Source organism: Leptidea sinapis, chromosome 6 (assembly GCF_905404315.1).
Source record: "Leptidea sinapis chromosome 6, ilLepSina1.1, whole genome shotgun sequence".
NCBI lineage: Eukaryota > Metazoa > Arthropoda > Insecta > Lepidoptera > Pieridae > Leptidea > Leptidea sinapis.
Window position 1 is genome coordinate 4,649,753 of NC_066270.1, and position 18,714 is coordinate 4,668,466.

At 34.5% G+C, this 18,714-nt stretch overlaps 2 protein-coding genes across 2 annotated transcripts in view; one reads left to right on the plus strand and one right to left on the minus strand.

Moving 5' to 3' along the window:
• LOC126964934 (cell growth regulator with RING finger domain protein 1-like) overlaps positions 1–9,772 on the plus strand; it is a 92,218-nt gene extending 82,446 nt beyond the window's left edge. The window contains exon 7 of the mRNA XM_050808265.1: positions 959–9,772. Coding sequence (XP_050664222.1) covers positions 959–1,098 — 140 coding nt within the window. The 3' untranslated portion in view covers positions 1,099–9,772. The remainder of the gene's footprint in view (positions 1–958) is intronic.
• LOC126964928 (protein CLP1 homolog) overlaps positions 1–18,714 on the minus strand; it is a 261,415-nt gene that overhangs the window by 86,122 nt on the left and 156,579 nt on the right. The gene's annotated exons all lie outside the window — the stretch shown is intronic.

The following is an 18,714-nucleotide window of genomic DNA, read 5'->3' on the forward strand; positions in this document are numbered from 1 at the left end:
ACGAAAGACCGCACAAGGAAGCTCATTCCACAGCTTTGTAGTACGAGGAAGAAAGCTCCTTGAAAACCGCACTGTGGAGGACCGCCACACATCCAATTCTTAATGTTTCTATTTTCCTACTCCTTATGATTTTCGTAACCAATGTGTTTAGTGTATATATAACTACTGTATATTAAATATATACCTATTCTTTTTTCCAATGTTAAGTTGGACTGAATTGACTACCTATCATAATTGTATTTTTATAAAAAGGAAGAGATGTAGTCTGCCTTGACATATATTCTGAATTTAATATGAGTCACTGTCGATAAGGATTGCTGGAGTGATTTCTCTGGTGTTGCAAGAGAGTATATGGTGATGATAAAATATTTCCATCAGCTGACCTGCACGCTCATTGGTCCTGCATGCGTAGGAACGCATAAAATGGTAAAGAATTCGTGCTTCCTGACCGGTCCTGAATTACGTCCCTGGGTTTATCCCACTCATGCCAACCCAGACTGTTCGTAGTCTGCATCCCCTGTTTGACCAAGACCTCTAGGACCATAAATTTTAAAAACCAGGGTGGCTATTTTCAAAATGGCTGCCACGTAAGTTGATAGTTTCATCGATTCGGTCACCTTTATTCTTGCCGGCTTTAATTATTAGCGTATTTGAATACGATAGAATATTATCATCAATGCCGTTCGTCGTACAATTTGTATTCCATGTTGCATCGATACGAACGTAAACAAAGACTTTTATATGCGGGTCACACGTTCGCTGGCCGCTGTACAAGGTTGCGGTCACGAAGGTCTGCAGTAACGGATTACATCATCGCTAGAGGATAATCGGTCGAGGGACGGAAAATCATTTAATACATCCTCTATGGATTAAAAAATATGGTGTGATCTCAAACACACGACAGTAGTGAAAACTTGATTAAGGCGAGGTTTAATTTTGTTTTTTTTATCTTTTTCAGCAAAACTCGACAAATGTCCTATGTGCCGCAGTATGATCACTAGTTACTTCTGCATACGAAATGATGAAGAGCCTCTATCGGAGCTCAAGCAGCAGTACTCCATCAACAGGCGACTCCTCAATCTCTTCCACTATCATTAGCACAAACAGGTATATGGGAATTGGGATGCGGATGACAGCAACATGATTCGAGATAACATTGACACAATTGTTGCTGTTATCCTCAATTCGTATTTATCAATGTTTTTTAAGTTTTAGTTATGAAAATACCAGCAGAATTTCATTACATAGCATGCACGACCAATGCTTACATGAATATTAGCCGTTGACAATTATGTGTATCGGACAGATCTCCTCAATCGCTTTTCTGGGTTCAAAGCCCGTACGAAATGCGATTATATTGTAAGCCAAAAGGGTATACACAGAATTGAAAATTTAAACTAATAGTCGTACTTGTTATTTGTAACTGCCATAAATAACTGTCGCTTGGTTATATGATTGTCTGAATAAAAGCAAATACTCAAAATGAGGAATGGAATTTGTGTATTGCTGAGGATGTGAGCAACGTAATAAGCATGTTGCTGTAATTCTTGTTGCTCCTATCCTCATTGCTGATTGTAGTAACGACCGTAATATAACTAAATATCTCGTTCTTTATCTATAAAATGTGATTTAGTACGTAAATAAAAAAGACAATGTTTCTTTGTGATATGTTTGATGTGACTCGATTTTAATTAAGTAACATGGAATTTGTTTTGATATTAGTTCCGATGTAGAATTTATTTTTCTCAGATTATCACTTGCGTGTTATGAATTTAATGCTATATTTTCGAAGTGTGAATTTTATTGTAACAATTCAATTAAATTGTGTGGGTGCAAAGAATGGTCTGTGATAAATTGCTTTGTGAATACGCTGACTCTGTAAATATAGAATGTAAATTTATATGTAATTGTAGACGAAAACAGTTGTAATTATTAAATTAAACATTAGATTACCGGTGCGTTTGATATGACGTTCGTGAATTTCATTAATGAAATGGAAAAATACTTCGATGTACACCTTCATTGATGATCACATTAAATACTTACCTCCTTTTGTATGATATAGATGCTGTTTCGTATCATGGGATTCTTTCTGTAATTCTGTTATATTATATTCATTCCATCTTTAAGTCTCATTGCGACGGACGCAGTCTTAGCGAATTAAAAAAATAATAATTATGCCAATTTTTTCGGTACAAACACTTATGAATGAAATATTACCGTTTACCATTACCACGGAAACGTTTATAGGTAAAATTAAATTGGGCGCTTATGACATTTAAGAATTCTGAATATCTGTGTCGGGCTAACGTATGGATAAAATAAGAGACTGTGAGAACGTCGAATAAAAATAGCGGTGAACTGTTGGCCTCTATTTTAAGCAAACGCACGCACACTAAAGCATATCGCGAGGGAAAGACGTAGCTGTCTTGCACACTAACGTAATAAACCTGGCCTGATGTCATGCGCTGCCTAACAAGAGGCAGTTTTGAAATAGAAACTATAAATTTGTTGTGCTGTACTCAGGGGGAAGGGAAAGCCACAACTCAACAAAAGAAAACCGTTGCGCAGTTATTGCTATTTTAGATACGTTCGTAGCAATAATCGCACTAAAATTATAATATAAAATGTTAAATTCGCGTCAGGACACGTGGCCTGATCGAAAATTCGTAAGACGGTCGTTAAAAGTATGGATGAAAGTTTATTCTTCTAAAAAGGCATAAAAGGCATTTATTTTCTCAAAATTGATTCCTTTAGAATTCTTTTTGATGTCATTTCTTATACTACTAGATACTACTACCGCTTCGGAAACAAATGGCGCTCTGAGAGAGAAGAAGCGGCGCAAGAAACTCTCCCAGCATTCTTTTTTAAGTAATTATAGTTCGGCTATTTCGACTTAAATGATCATACGGTCCAATACCAGTGGTTGGATCATTGTGATTGTAGAAGCCGAACCACCGCTAGGTGGAGGGATCAAATCTTAGCCGTGAATTATTTTTACAGTTTATTATGGATGAAAGGTGATTTTTTTATGAGGTTAACTTTTTAATGTAAAATAATTGTAGTACTTCTGAAGTGTTAAATTTTTTATGTAATTAAAATTGTCATTTTTGTGTACGATAGCGCATTAAATGAATATTGTATTCAAAAATGCACAACGTTAATGTTCAAGTTTTCACTTCTACCGGCACTCCCGAATTGCAGCCGTTGTGACGACTCAACTTCTGTTAATAAAAATAATAATTTACGTTTTCGACCAACCTCGGGTAAACACAGATTACAATACTTAAAATAGAAATAATTCAATTAGTAAGTCACTAGAAATTCAAATAATAATAATAAAATCAAAATCAAAATTGTATATTTCTTTAAGTTAATAGTTCAGTCATATTATAATGTTTCATATACTGCGCTGACCTCTACTTTATACCACTGGACTGGCGGCTCTCAAAGTGCTTTTGTGCCTGTTTGATATTCGCCATTTTGGCGCTGTTGGCCATGTAGCGAGAGTCTGCGGTACTAAAACTAGTGATGACAACCTCAGCAAACATCGATAGATGGTGAGAAACTATTTACAAAAAAAATGTGTACTTTATTACTTTGATTCTTGAATTATACATAACACGGAAAACGAAATTAATTCAAATGTACAAATACTTCTGAGTATTGTTTGTTCCTTCGCAGCCATTTGTATTATACGTCAAACTTAGTTCTCTGGACGCTCGCGAGTGGCGCTTTAAATAAGCACAAAAAAAGAATGCTGTCAAACATATGGAACAGCCTGTCCAGTGGTATTTATACAGGTTAGTGATATACTGACATTAAAACAGCACCATCTGCCCATAACAGTGTTAAAACGTGAACTGAGACTGGGACTTTAGATGGAATGTCTCGTGTTGCTGTAAATTGTAATTACACCAGCATTTAAACAACCATACCTATATAGTGAAGTAAGGCATGAAAATTGTAAAATCTTGGAATCCAGGGCCAGCCAATGAATAACGAGTGTTTTATTAGATTATTAAAAGCTCAAATAAAAAAATTCAAATAAAAAATTTTTCCGATCTCGATTACAATAATTTTAAATTCGATTCGAATTTATGTACTTTCCCCTCCCCACGCCCCCCGCTATAAAGATCTACATTTTTGACTTGTCTATCTAATCAAATTCCTACGTTGTAGATAAGATAATATGTCAATATATCCAAATATACAATTCAGTAAACATATCAAGTGTCATCCTTCTATATATATATATATCATAGTATTAAAATAGTAGATATGTCACTAGCGCGCCGAAAATGAATCGCCTAAATGGAGGCAATTGGCCCCTTTGGTCGTAGTCGGTCTCTCGATACGAAAACGGTACGCACGCGGTTGTTGTTGACAGAATTGCTTACAATTTGATATAAGTACAACATTAAATTGCCGTCTTGTGTTATGGGAAGATGCACTGATTACGAAAGTAAAAAAAAATCATAGAATTGGATACCACAGTTAAAAAATCATGAATTATAACTTTCTTCTATAATATACTATTAAAAACACATTTCCAAAGTATTATTATATAGAGATTAATTGACTGGCCATGGATTCCGAGGTATAAATCTTACGGCGCTCCACTAATATACCGGAACGGTAGATTATAATGCAATGCTGTTTTGTGAAAGAATAGTTGTGGTGGCATTACTGCCCCAGACAAACATTAAACATATTATTAAGGCTGAAATACACATGCCTTCATCTGGCACACATGCATACCACTTGCACGTGCCAGCTATTGTCATGGGTATGTATGGGTATCGCACACAATTTGATTTACTTTCATGCAATATGAGAGAGACTGCGAAACCGGCACGTGTGAGCAGACTCGCAACTTCGCAACCTACGGGCAATATATATATTTATCTTTTGGCTGGCTGGATCCTAAATTCTTCCTTCTGGTAATCCAATTTTTGTCTCAAATCTGCCCTTCTCTTCTTTTTTTTCTCTCCTAATTTGAGCCACACATTATGTTGTTAGTTGCAGTACAATACTATTTAATTCACTTGGAATGTTTTCCATTGCAAGCTCAACTTGAACAGAGTGAAGTAGGATGCAAGTGTGCCACACTCATGCGTAAGCATGCAAGATTAACTTGCAAATGTATTCACTGTGTACTATTGAATGTGCCATTAACTTGTATGCAAGCTAATGATCTGTTTTACAGGCATGTGTATTCCGGCCTTTATTGTTAGTTTTATTGCTACTAACTTATATAATATTATTATACTTAAATCTATAGAATATTATAGAAGCCAATATTATGTTCCCTACATAACTATACCACAGTACAGTAATAGAACAGTACTTTAACTTCATATTAGAGCTCCCGAATCGACGCACGCACACTTACAAACGATTTAAACGGCCGCTAAGCAATCTTGGGGAGACAAAACTTTTAGAGTGCCACGCCGTACGCCGCCGAGACTGGTCGCTGTCTTTTTGTGTCTACAAACTACGTAATAGGTTATCACGGGCTATTATCCGCAACTCGACGACTACAGCGCGCCCATTTTGCGTGGTTTTTGCCCTCCTCATGGTAGTGTATCAAACCTCTGATGTCACCCATAACCTCGGGGAGAGTCCTCGGCGACCCCAGGTGTTTAGCCCGGTATGTGGCCACACTCCTACACTCTAGAATGATGTGTGCGGCTGTTTCTTCTGCCTCCATGCAGGCTCTGCACAATGGACTGTCGGTGATACCTATATTAAACAGATGATTTGTTAAAAGGGCCGTGACCCGTCAATACATGAGTTATTTCTCTCTCGCTCGTGGAAGTTTCACTTGCTTGCGAGTGAGCTTGGAGTCTATTTGAGGTAGAGCTTCTTTTGCTTGTCCACACCCACTCACTTCCATCCAGTACTTATTATGTAGTTCCTTGGTGTGTTGACGTATGACCGTTGTAGGCCAGCTAGACGGGAGAGGGATAGTTGGTTCTGGTCCTTTTGCTGTCATTGCTGAGCCCCTCCTGGCCAATTCGTCAGCGACATGAGACGTAGGTATAAATTTGAAGGAGACCGCTACTGTTCTCTTACTTGTACTGTGACTATACCGACACTGTTAACCTACTACTAAATATAAACCATATACAACACATCCAGATGTAATTTAATATTTTATAAGAGTTTTCCCCTGATTTGGACATATTTTCATACCCGACTTTATTACTATGTCTTCCATATAACCATGTGTTGACCAGTATTATATGTTATTGTTTGGTCGAGTTTCTGATGACGCCGTACAAGACTACTGGTAGGTGAAATGAAATTTAATACAACTTCCCCGGATTGTAATTTAAAAATTGTGGACTGTAAAACGTGTGCATAGACTTGGTGTAAACTTATACCTTAGAATAAAACAAGTATACGCAAAATGTTGGCTATATCGTTGACAACACTGTCAATACAATGATAATTCTGAAGTTTTCCAAATGTCAAACTGCCTTGTAAATAAACGCGGGAAACGTTATACGTCCGAATCAACCAATCATAAGCAAAATGTCTATAATATGTAAACTTTTTGCGTATTCTTCGTTTATCCTCAGGTACAAATTTATACCAATTGTATTTTTAAGGCCGTAAGATTGATATCAAAAACCGAATATTTCGTACTATCGTAAAAGATGTTTGAATATATACTTTAGAAGTACTTTTTAAGAACCTTTTCTTTTGCATGGCAGCCAATATATAGTTATGAGTTCTCGTTGATTATCCGTTGGGGACGGAAACTTAAAAAAGCTTTAACTTAACTCAGCGCCATCTGTCGCTTTCATACTATATTAAATAAATTATTTATTGCCATACAGAACATTACAAAAAATAAAATGTATACACAAATTCAATTTGATAACAAAATTTATAAACGATGCGTGACTCAAACCCGCGATCTGTCGCGTTCCGTGCGAGCGCTCTTTCCACTGAGCCTACCGTTCGAGTTACATATCGTTGATAGATCTTGTTGTGGCTTCAATTTGTGTCAATCACTTTAAAAAATAACAGTTGTTAAACAATATGCGAAAGGAGAAGGCACAGTTTCACTTCACATGGTATCATGGATTCATGGTTCCATGCAGCGCTGTTTTTCAGCCATCCCCTATTCCCTATGGTTAATGTAAAATTATTTACCCAAAAACCATTTAGGTACATAATTACCATACAATAATATTAAGTGAAAACCGACAAATCTTTTTTTTAATTATAATAATAATAAAAAGCTACTTTAAATTACACCAAGTGTGTGGCTGGTTTCCAGTAGCCTCTAGCCTATACATCGGGCCTTAAATTATTATGAATGATGATAACATGACCATGATGACAATGGTAAATGATTTCCGTCGAACAATAAAAAAATTCTAGAACATTTCCAATCATTATTTTTCGTCCAATAAACACTTACCACTGGTCTTGTACGTTACTAACGGCCGTTTTCAATAACCCTTAGTTTAACTTACTAGAGGTAGACAGATCTATCCTTTTAAGCTTACTTACATTTCAATAACCTATCGACAGAAAGCATTGGACTATAACTATGGATAGATAACATCTTGTCATTAAACGGTGACAGCAATGTATCCGTAGGTGAAACTAAGGATAGATAGGTTATTGAAAACGGCCGTAAATGTTTAGTATTTAAGAGGTGCATACAAAAATTGTTCTAAAACGTTGCTGTATAAATATAAGTAGATTATCATAATAGAATAAAGGAAAACAATTGTCAAATGCGTATGTAACCTATTTGTTTTACACTAATATTATTTAATAACCCGACGAGTGCTTTAATATTAAAAGCATTAATTTAACATTGAAATTTTCAATATTCAAACGAAATGTCTCCATAAACAATTGTGAGACATACCTACAAATTGTTCCTTATTACATTACAATTGAGTTCAATTTCCTTTGTATAAATTGACTGCAATTGTATATATTTTTGATTGCGTATGTCTTCAAAGTGAAATACTTAAATTTACCACAGTATAAATAAATTTTAATAGTTTCACAGGTTAGACCCACTGAGTGAGAATTTTATTACTGTAGAGCACTTTTTAGTAATGGCAATAAAACAGTAGTGTTTACTACAAGTTACTATTTATAATTTGCACTCATCTATTATTAATTGATATGTATTATTATCCTCACGTAGGAACTTAGCCGCTTTAGACATCGGCAATATCACTAAAAAGGCCAAAAAATGGCGGTAAATACTTACAATGTCCCTAAACTTAGGTGTCCAGTCCTGTTGCTGTAAAAGAAAAATACTTAGAACATTTATACGTCTTCATAGACAGCTGTGAAAACATCGAAAAAAAATTTAGTTTAGAACTAACCTCTATATTGAACAATTCACGCACACTCAAACAATGTGTCAGACAAATCCCGAGTGTAAGACAAAGCTTGTCACGCACACTAGACTAATATTCCTAGACGTATAAATTATCTAAGAAGAAAACGAAAAATTAAACCGATCTAATTAATTTCGGTTATGTCGCTCGTACTTGTCTTGACAAGTGAGATACTGAAAAAATCATTGTTTCTATTTTGTACTCTGCCAGCTTTTTAATAGTGCATTATGTTATATTATGACGCCTCTTCACAATCGGCGATTAAAGGCGATCTTGTCTTGTCACCGTCAAGTCTTGTCGGTTTTTCGGGCACGCTTCAAAGGGATTTCGCGTGGCCGGTCATTCATTAAGGCGACACTAAATGCCAGCGACCTTGAGCGATATGAGTTCACGGCTGCCAGCCCGCCATCTATGTGACAAAGCCAATATTTTCAAAATTCTTGGGTGTTGGTTCTTACAATCCTCGTTATTCACTACTAATCTGAATAAATGAACCTACACAAAAAAGTACAAGCTATAAGAATAACTTTTCTGAGAGAAGTACCAAAAAAATGCGTCACGCCATGCCAAAAAACTTGTTTAACTTCAAAGAAATGTGGTATTTCAAAAAGGCTCGGCAGTGTTAACTATAACCAACAGCAAGCATTAGCAACCTACAAATAAGACTTAAGGATATGTGTAACAGGATTAAGTAGTGTTCATAGCTCGAAATGCTATACTTTCACCATAAAACTTGTCTAAAAACCCCATGTTGCGTGTTTTCTGCTTACTCTTCGCCTTAACTAGAAGGCACTGGACTGTGAGCTATTAAGAGAATGCCTATTGGTTGGTACCTATCCTACTAAATTGAATTTATTGTGGAACCCTAGTTTACTTTGTTATATTAAGATGAATGCTGAAACACTACCATCTTCTCTAATTCCATTTCTTTTGCACAACTTTTCGTTCATATATCTATATCATATTGCTATAAACTCCACGTCCATCTTGAAGGACTGCCGCCCAGTAAATGATCACAAACGATCGTGTGGATGCTTACAATCGAGGAAGCATCCACACACACACATTTATTGTTGTGTATCGGATCAACGATTAACTTACCGATGACATACGATCATACAAGTCACGCTCATTGCCGATAGTGGAAAGGAGACTTTATGTTTATGTTGAATTTATGTATTTTCCTTTTGACTAAAATATTGAATTATTTTTAAATGTATTTTTATTCATATATTCAATACATTGAATTTGTGTGACTAGGTTGTAAAATTAATGTGAAGGCTATTATTATGTCCTTAAAATACTAAGTGTTAGAGGCTAAAATCGAGAGCGATATAAATTGTTATATTTTTGTTTAAATGTGTAAATAAATACAATTGCCAAAGTAATTGTTGTTTTAATTTTAATCTTTCAGTGATGGGTCATCTTCATTAAAAGCTAGCGGGCAGTAGATAGCTGGTTATTAATAAGAACGATTAATACAATACAACTTTTAAAAAAAACATGTTTCCCCCTACCATGGGAAAGGTGGATATGATAATTATTATGACGAAGTGTACAAAAACTTATCTATGGATTCCTTCGTTGTCATTTTATTATTTATATCAGCACAGGCATTATAAGTTGGTACTTAAGTTTACAAGGCTTGATTAGAAAAGATAGATTTAAAACATTACAGTAAGTATAGAAATTATTACTATTTTCTCCTGTGTTAACGTAGGTAAGGATGATTTTACCTAAAAATAATTACACAATGGTTCGTACTTCGTAGAGTTCACAAAACATAAAAGAAACAAGGTTGGAATTCCTTTCTTACCCAGTATCATTCCCGAAAGGATCACTTAGGATATAAAATACATTTAAAACAAAAGTAAATAACACGAGTAGGTATATAAGCTCAAGTTAGTGGCCTATACCTCCCTAATTAGTAGCGCGAAAAAGTAATAATTCTTACGTACATCGAACGATCAATTTTATATGGAAGACGAGGACAAATGAGCGTAAGGGTTATCTGATGGTGAGTGATCACCGCCGCCCACATTCTCACAACACCAGAGAAATCACAGGAGCGTTGCCGGCCTTTAAGAAAGGTATACGCGCATTTTTTGAATGGAAAGACAGCTGATCATCCGGCGGTGTCAGCTCTATGCCTGAAGACTTAGCTCCTGAGTTGGGCACGGTAGTAACCCTTTTATTCCGGCACTTATGGTCAAGGCATAATACTGAACTCATGGAAATCACGCAAATCTTTCACTATAAATATAGGCTTCCAGAGAGCTTTTTCGAGATTCAGTACTATGTAAGTGGCAGACCACTTACAGACGCCGCTTCATTGTGTTTTCCGACGCATTTATCATAGGAGTGTTCAGAGCTGTTTAATCTGATTCCTGCCGACGAATACCTTTACATTACACTCCTCAAATTTGGGTATCGCCCTAATGATCTGAATGCGTGGCGTTCCTTCACAGTGCAGTTTCAAGGATCTTTCTGCCACATACAACAAAACTGTCCAATGAGTTTCCAGGACAATACCATATGGGTCAAAATAAGGGCTGGCTACTTCTGTAATTCCTCGGAATCTAAATGGGAGTGGGTGATAGTGATCACATAACAATTTCCATGAAAAAAACAGAACATAAAATTATCTAACAATTATGTTTTATTAACTTAAAATATCTCCAATAATACAAAATACATCGCTAAAATGACAACCCACTGATATAATCCCTACTTAATTACATATGTTCATAAATGTGACCACCGATATAATACATATTACACCCTACTTAATTACATATTATTTACTATAAATGAATGTAAGTTTGTTACGCTTTCACGCATAAACCACTGAACCGATTTTGATGAATTTAGTAGATACAGAGATAAATCAGAGCTTGAAAAAGATTTATTGCGAAAAATTAATGGATGGTTTAAGATAGAGGATGGAAGTTCGTCATTATCGAAGATGACAGCATGAAACTTTGTATTTAGGCATTGATAAAAATGAATTTATAGTATTTGTTCAAGCATTTTGAAACTTTAGTCTTCATGGGGATGAAATAGGAGATTAAAGGGAAATACTTTTAAAGAGACTGTCCACATTGACAAACGAAATCCGCTTTATCGTAGAAGAGCGCCGCCAGCAGCGGAAGGCCAGTTTTTATGTGTATTATTTGCAAAGGATCCCAAAGAATTATGCCCAAAGTTACTATTTTACAAGGACAAAGTCGCGAGTAAAAGCTAGTTAGTATATAAGTAGTAACTTTATTTGTAAGCAGAGTCTCTAGAGAAATTAATCTAACATGTTGCCACTTATCATTCTTTCTCACTCACACCCCATCTATACTGTCATATGCTATCTGTACTCACACATGCTTACAGTACTAAGTGAAACAAAAACTAAAATCAGTCACTATTAAATTAACGACATAATATATTTTTAAGCTCATATTTTTTTTTTTCTAACATTACTGCTGTGAATGAAGGTAATAGCCATCATTTTATATTACTTTCTCTTATGGCTTATGACTGGAAATATAAAGTTGTGTTGTTATGTACATAAAACATTTAATATTGTCTTGAATAAAATTAATTCAGTACACTACTAATTAAAATTTTAATATACACTCTTATAAAATGTTATTTTAGCACATTATTTTTCAAAATTGGAAACAATAGTAGTAAGTGATAGTTAAAAATGGGCATTTTGTAAATTATTAATCATTCTTGGCTACTTATAATAGCAATAGTCTATTTAGAGCCTCTTGCTGATAGACAGCAGATAAAAACAGGCCAGGTTTATTACTTTAGTGTGTGTGACAAGCTATGTCTTACACACGCGATTTTTATGTCACTAAGTCTTAGTGTGTGTGCATTGCTCAAAAGGCTAACACTCAACTTCAATTTTTTTCGACGTTTTCACAGCTTTCGCAGTCTATCTAGACAGATAAATGATCTATGGTAAATTAATAAGTGCTAATCTGCCCTCTGATTCTGAATCACAGATATTATGATGAGCTTTTATTAATAATCCCATAAAATATAGAAGTTAATTTCTCATTTTCCTCAGTTCTCTGACTCAACAATTCTTCCATTGACTTAATACATAGATCCTTGCTATTAATAATGGCATTTAATTTAATAACCTCAGCCTCATGTACTTTCATCATCTTCTCATACTCTTCATTTGCATCATTGAGTTTTACTGTGGTATTTTGTTTTAATAAATTATAATTTGTCTGCATTTCCAATACTCTCTCATCTATATTCTCAAAAGTTTTTTTATATTCATCTTCATTGAGTTTTAAGCTCAAGATAATTTGTTTATTTTTCTTATATTTACAAAATAAATCATTATATGAATACTCTATGCTTGACACATGGCCTGCCTGTTCATCACATTCCCTTAATAATTTTGCTCTTTCATCAGAGTTACATTTCCTGTAATGATCCAAATTTGATACTAAACTTTCAATCTTTCTCTCATATTCTTCCAAGACTGCTGCAATTTTCTTGTTCATCTCAGTCTTTTCCTTGACCCTTTCATTTATATTGGCATAATCTCTTAAAGTCTCTTCACTTTTATGTTTGAGAAACTTCACTTGAGATTCAGCTTCTATTAATCTATCCTTAAGGTCTTCATTTTGTGATTGTATTCTATTGACATCAGTTTCTTTTCTAGCTAGCATTTCTCTTAAACAGATTTGTAATGGATTAATATTGTGAATTGTAATATCTTGATCCAATAGACTTGTATGGGAATTTCCATTATATGAAAGTATTTGCTCAATAGCAGCCATTGCAGGTGAAGATAATGTTATTAATTGTCTATTATCTCTAGTAAGTTTTGTTGATTTTATTGCTGCTACTGAATTGGGAGTTGGGCTCACAGCCATAATAGGCTTACATGTATTAACATCATTCGTATATTCTTCACTAACACAATCAGATGATTCCCTATTTACACTGCATGAAGCTACGTTATTTATTGCTTGAAGCACATTATTATCTCCCACGTGTGAGTTTTTCTTCTGAAAAAAATCTTTTCCAAGATCCTTGTTTTGTGATACAAGTGACAGTCTTTGTGCAAACAAAGGATCAAATTTAAGAAACAAGCTTTCTTTACCACTATCAATAACAACATTTTTTATATTTTTATTTAGGAACAACTCAAATGTTTCAGCATCTATAAATATTTCACCATTATTATTTTTAACATCATTTATTGGTAAATTTTCAAAATCAATCAAATTTATGTTTTGTATATTATCTATTACATTATTACAACTATTTGCAGTTTCAGTTATAAATGTGCCGTCATATTCATTACTTACTTCTCTTATGTTGGATTGGGTTTCTTTTAAAATGGTATCATTTTTTTCATTGTTTGATTTGATCTTTCTTGTTTCTTGAACTTTAAGTGGACATACTAAAGCAGTATTCTGAATTACATTTGGTTTCGTTGCATTAATGCTATAACTTTCAGTAGCTGAACTATGATCAAAAAGTGTGATTTCTTCTCGCTGGTGATTATCAATTTCCTCAGTAACTATACTTAAATTTGTTTTATTGTTATTACTTTTGTCATGTTTATTTTTGAAACCTTGTACACAAACTTTATTAAGAACCTCACTACTATTACTGACTTTAGCTACAGCACACTCACTTTTCTTATCTGTTGGAGAACTATTTATTATGAGTGTGCTTTGAATGAAATTAGGATTAGCTTGATTATCATCAGATTCAAGTAAATAAGGAGGCTTTACAGTGTCATCTTTAATTTTTTCTATAGACTTGATCACATTGACACTACCAACAATATTTGCTACATAGATTGGGAATACAATTTCTGACCTGTTTTCATTAATATGACTGGCTCCACTTTCTTTTGTTATGGATATCATATTACTTTCTTCTGAACTATTAGAAGCATTCATATGACTGTGAATATTCATGTGATCCAGAATAATATTTTTTATTTGTGACTTAGTGTTTTTCTTGTCATTGCTGAGATTCATAGAAAGATTTTTGCATATTGAATTTTCATTGCACATAGATTCTTTTATTTCAAATTTATTTGATTGTATTAGTTGATCTTGAAAGATTATATTCATTTTATTATCAATCATGCAGTTATCTTTATCAACTAACTCTTGTGTTTCAGTATTCAAAATACTCAGATAGCCACTTTTATTCAGAGTTGTTTCACAATCCTGAAACTCACTATCCGATTCAGTTAAATTATTTTCATCTATTGTTGAACTTTGTTTTTGATCTTTTATAATACTTTTTACAGACTCATTAAATGAAATATCCATATATTCTAAAGTACTATCCTGATTAACATCTTCGACACAACTGTTTGAATTATTAAGAGCTGATGATATAGCAAAATTAAATAATTTATCTTCTTCCAACTGCGCCTCTGTGTCAAGGTTTTTTGATATTTGATTTGATAGACTATCATGGTTTAAATTCTTAGTTGAAGCTACATCTTTGGCTAGCCTAGTCATATCTATGTTAATTGATAAATCTTGCTTACTAGCACTTTCAAATGCTGCTAAAGAGGTTTCAGATAATCTTATAGCAGTTAAATTATTCTCCAATCCTCTAGAATATAGTTTATTATCTAGAGTATGAGCAAGTGGAATTGTTTTCAGTGGTAAAGCATGATTATCCTCAATCATATCAGTGCTAGAAGTTGTCAATGTGGCATTATTTCTCTGAACTATATCTAATGAACTTTGTCTTGCTGTCAACTGTCTATTCATGCAAACGAATTTCTCCGATGCTAAGGTTTGCAGTGGTAAGGACTTGCAAGACTTCAATAAACTCTCTTCAGGTAATAACAAATTCGAAGATTTAGAAAGATTTTGATTTATATTAACACCTTGATCATTTTTGATAGCTGAGCCTTTGGGTCCAACATGGTTGTCAGAAATATTCGAAATATCGTGAATTTTTTCAACTTTTGTGAGTATTGGATGACTAGTGTTCTGAAATGTATTTTCTTTATCGTCAAAACAATCCTTTATGATATCCAAATCCATATGCACCACTTCACCCATGTTTTTTCGCTTTTAAATAATGTTAGTATATTGCAGCAAGACTTAAATTCAATCAAAACACCGCATAATATCAGTTGTTACTTGTTCACAACTTTATATTCAAATAGCCATTCCTATTTGCACTTTCATTTATTTCACACACACGAGGAACAAAGTAATACTAGCGGCAGGCGCCTGAATGAGTGAATATATTTATAAGACCTTCATTCAAAGCTACTTTATAATTAATTCAATTGCAAATTACTTTAACCTAAAGTTGAAAGAAACTCACAAGTTAAAAACAAATTCAATTCAATTTTCAAAACATTATGTTACTAACGTTTCTCTTTGACTTTTTTATATATTAACAGCTTTGGAGACGAGTCAGATAAGCTACTCATGGAAGAAATATTCGTATTCGTATAAGATTCTAAATATTCACAGTTCCGCTACATGTGTAGCACACAAATAAATTTGTAAATAGATTTTAAAATATAAAATTCTGCTATATATCTTTAATGTGGCGGGGTTAAAACTTATAATGGATACATATATCGTAGTTCATAGCTGTTTACTTTATGTAGTACGGCTCATAAACTTACCGTTTTCTTTTAATCGACTGTAATATTAAAAAATGATTTAAATTTTCTTTTGTTATGGTATGTTTGAGCAGATGGTCGTGTACCTAATGTTTTTAAATAAATAAAATATGAATGACACTACAGTAAAGTTTACTACATTGTAATTGTAGTAAACTTTAGTCCAACGGTTATATTCCAAACGATTAAAGATATGAAACGCGGTAAATCACCAGGCCATGATGGTCTGGGTGTTGAGCACATGCTCTACGCTGGAAACAAATTGTATGAGGCCCTCTCCACGCTATTTAATATGTGTATTAAATATGCTATATATATATATATACATGTATATAACACGCCCGACGCGCTACAATACCTCGGCATTTTTATTAAAATGCGAAGGGCATCATTATATTGAACCCTGAGGATTTTAAAGGATCTTTTGGTGTAGTTGATCCATAATTGGGAAGTATAAAAACTCATACAGTACTTACGCTTTAAACAACGTAACTTTAACATCCTCAGTGCACCGAGAAAATCGGCGAGCGATCATGTTGCACCTTATTGCCAGTGACCTTCGCTCTCGTTCAATGTCATGGTCGTCGCCCAGGGACCCCGTCAACATGTGTCCGAGATACCTGAACTATTGCACAACCCGAACTGGTATCCCATCTAATAAAACTGGTGGCATCCTCTCCGGACCTTTACCAGCTCTAAAGATCAACATTTCTGATTTGCGTACATTGTATTTTAATCCATGTCTTAAGGCGTAACTTTCGCAAATCGATACTAATTTACGAAGACCATTTATTGAGGGGCTAAGTAGCACTATGTCATCAGCGTAGCTTAAGTTGTTAAAACAAACTCCGTCAATATGACAACCGATGCCAGTACCACTCAGCTCCCCAAATAAGGTCATTAACGTAAAGATTAAACAGGTCCGGAGAGGTTAGCCCTCCCTAACGTACACCACACTAATCTAAACTCACTAGAGGCTGTGTCGCCCCAACGCACAATGTTCGTTTGATTCTCGTACCAATATCTCATCAGCTCGTCAATACCGATGTGGTCGTTTGAGTCACGCATTTTTCTCCATAATATATTATAATTAACAAGATCAAATGCGCGACTCAGATCCAGGACACACGCATAGATTGATGTTTCACGACTTTTATAATAATTCACGGCATGCTTTAGAGACAGAATTGCCGACTCTGTAGAGAGACCGGGACGAAAACCAAACTGAGAATCATTAATCCGTACATTCTTCATCAGTTCAGGCTGCAACAACCGCTCAAGTACCTTATCAGCAATTGTCCCTAGTGAAATAGGCCTATACTTAGCTATATTGGACATGTCACCCGTCTTGTTTTTCGCCACAGGAACCACTACTATCTTTAACATATCTGCAGGAAGATATGGCTGAACACTGGCTAAGGGTACACCAGATCCCTAACGTAAAATGACTATTTATTTTAATTTTTTTTGAAGTGACTTTAATTTTATATTAATTAGTTAACTTCATACATATTCTTTTTTATAATTTTAAAATATTTTGACTACCTACTTATATGTAAACATGTTTTATATGGGTCCCTGACCTGCAATAAAATGATTTTGTATATTATTATTGTCTTTGTTGAGAAAAAGCGCGGGAACTCTTGAGTGCTTAGGGCGGTCTTTTTAACCATAAAATTAAATATTTCTATTATATTGTATATCATCCTCATATTTTTGAAAAGTATCTAAGTATTTGTATATGTTTATCATTTAATTTGTTTAGTATAAGTAAAAGACTATATATTTAGTGATTTAGGTTTGTGCTAAGAGATGTCGAAAAGGCGGAAAAAAAACGAAGCCGGAACGAGATAAAGGTGAGTCTATTCTAGATTCCACCTCTGAAAGTAGCGAATACTCAGATTCGCGTACAGTTTTGGAAGACCACGAGGACTTTTATTTGCCATATAGGGTGGCCGACTATTGTCGCCGATATCCGGAAGACGCAGGTGCCGGTCATGAATTTATAGTCTTCATAGAGAGTGTCACTGAACAGCCACTTGGTAGTCGTGACATGCTAACTCTTAGTAGCTACTTATCGCGCTTCATTAAAGGCATTAAATATCTTAAGAAACTCAACAAATATAAGATAGGAGTAGTGTTTGAACGACCCAATTTGGCTAATACATTCCTAGACAACACGACATTTTTAATGGAACAAAATATTAAGGCGTCCATCCCAGCTAGTGCCACTGAATTGTCTCGAGTGATTTCCTCAGTACCCATTGATATGTCCAACAAAAAAATTTTCAAATCTTTGTCAAGTAAAAAAAAAATATTTCTGTTAGGCGTATAATGAAAAAAAACAAATCCGATAGTGGTTTTATATTACAACCTACACAGGCAGTCATTATTACCTTTGCGTCATCTACTTCACTCCCAGATTACGTTCACTTAAAGATGTGGCGTCTACCAGTGTGACCTTATGTGCCACCATTTAAGCAGTGTTTCCGATGCCTTAGGTTTGACCACTTGGCTAAATTCTGTAAGAATGCGCAACGTTGCTCAATCTGCACTGAAAATCATTCATATAAAGAATGTACTATACCTATTGACAAAGCAGTATGTGTGCACTGTAAACCATCTTGCAGTATCAGGTCAATGCCCTATAAAACAAAAGAAGATATTGGATAGTAAAAATAAAAG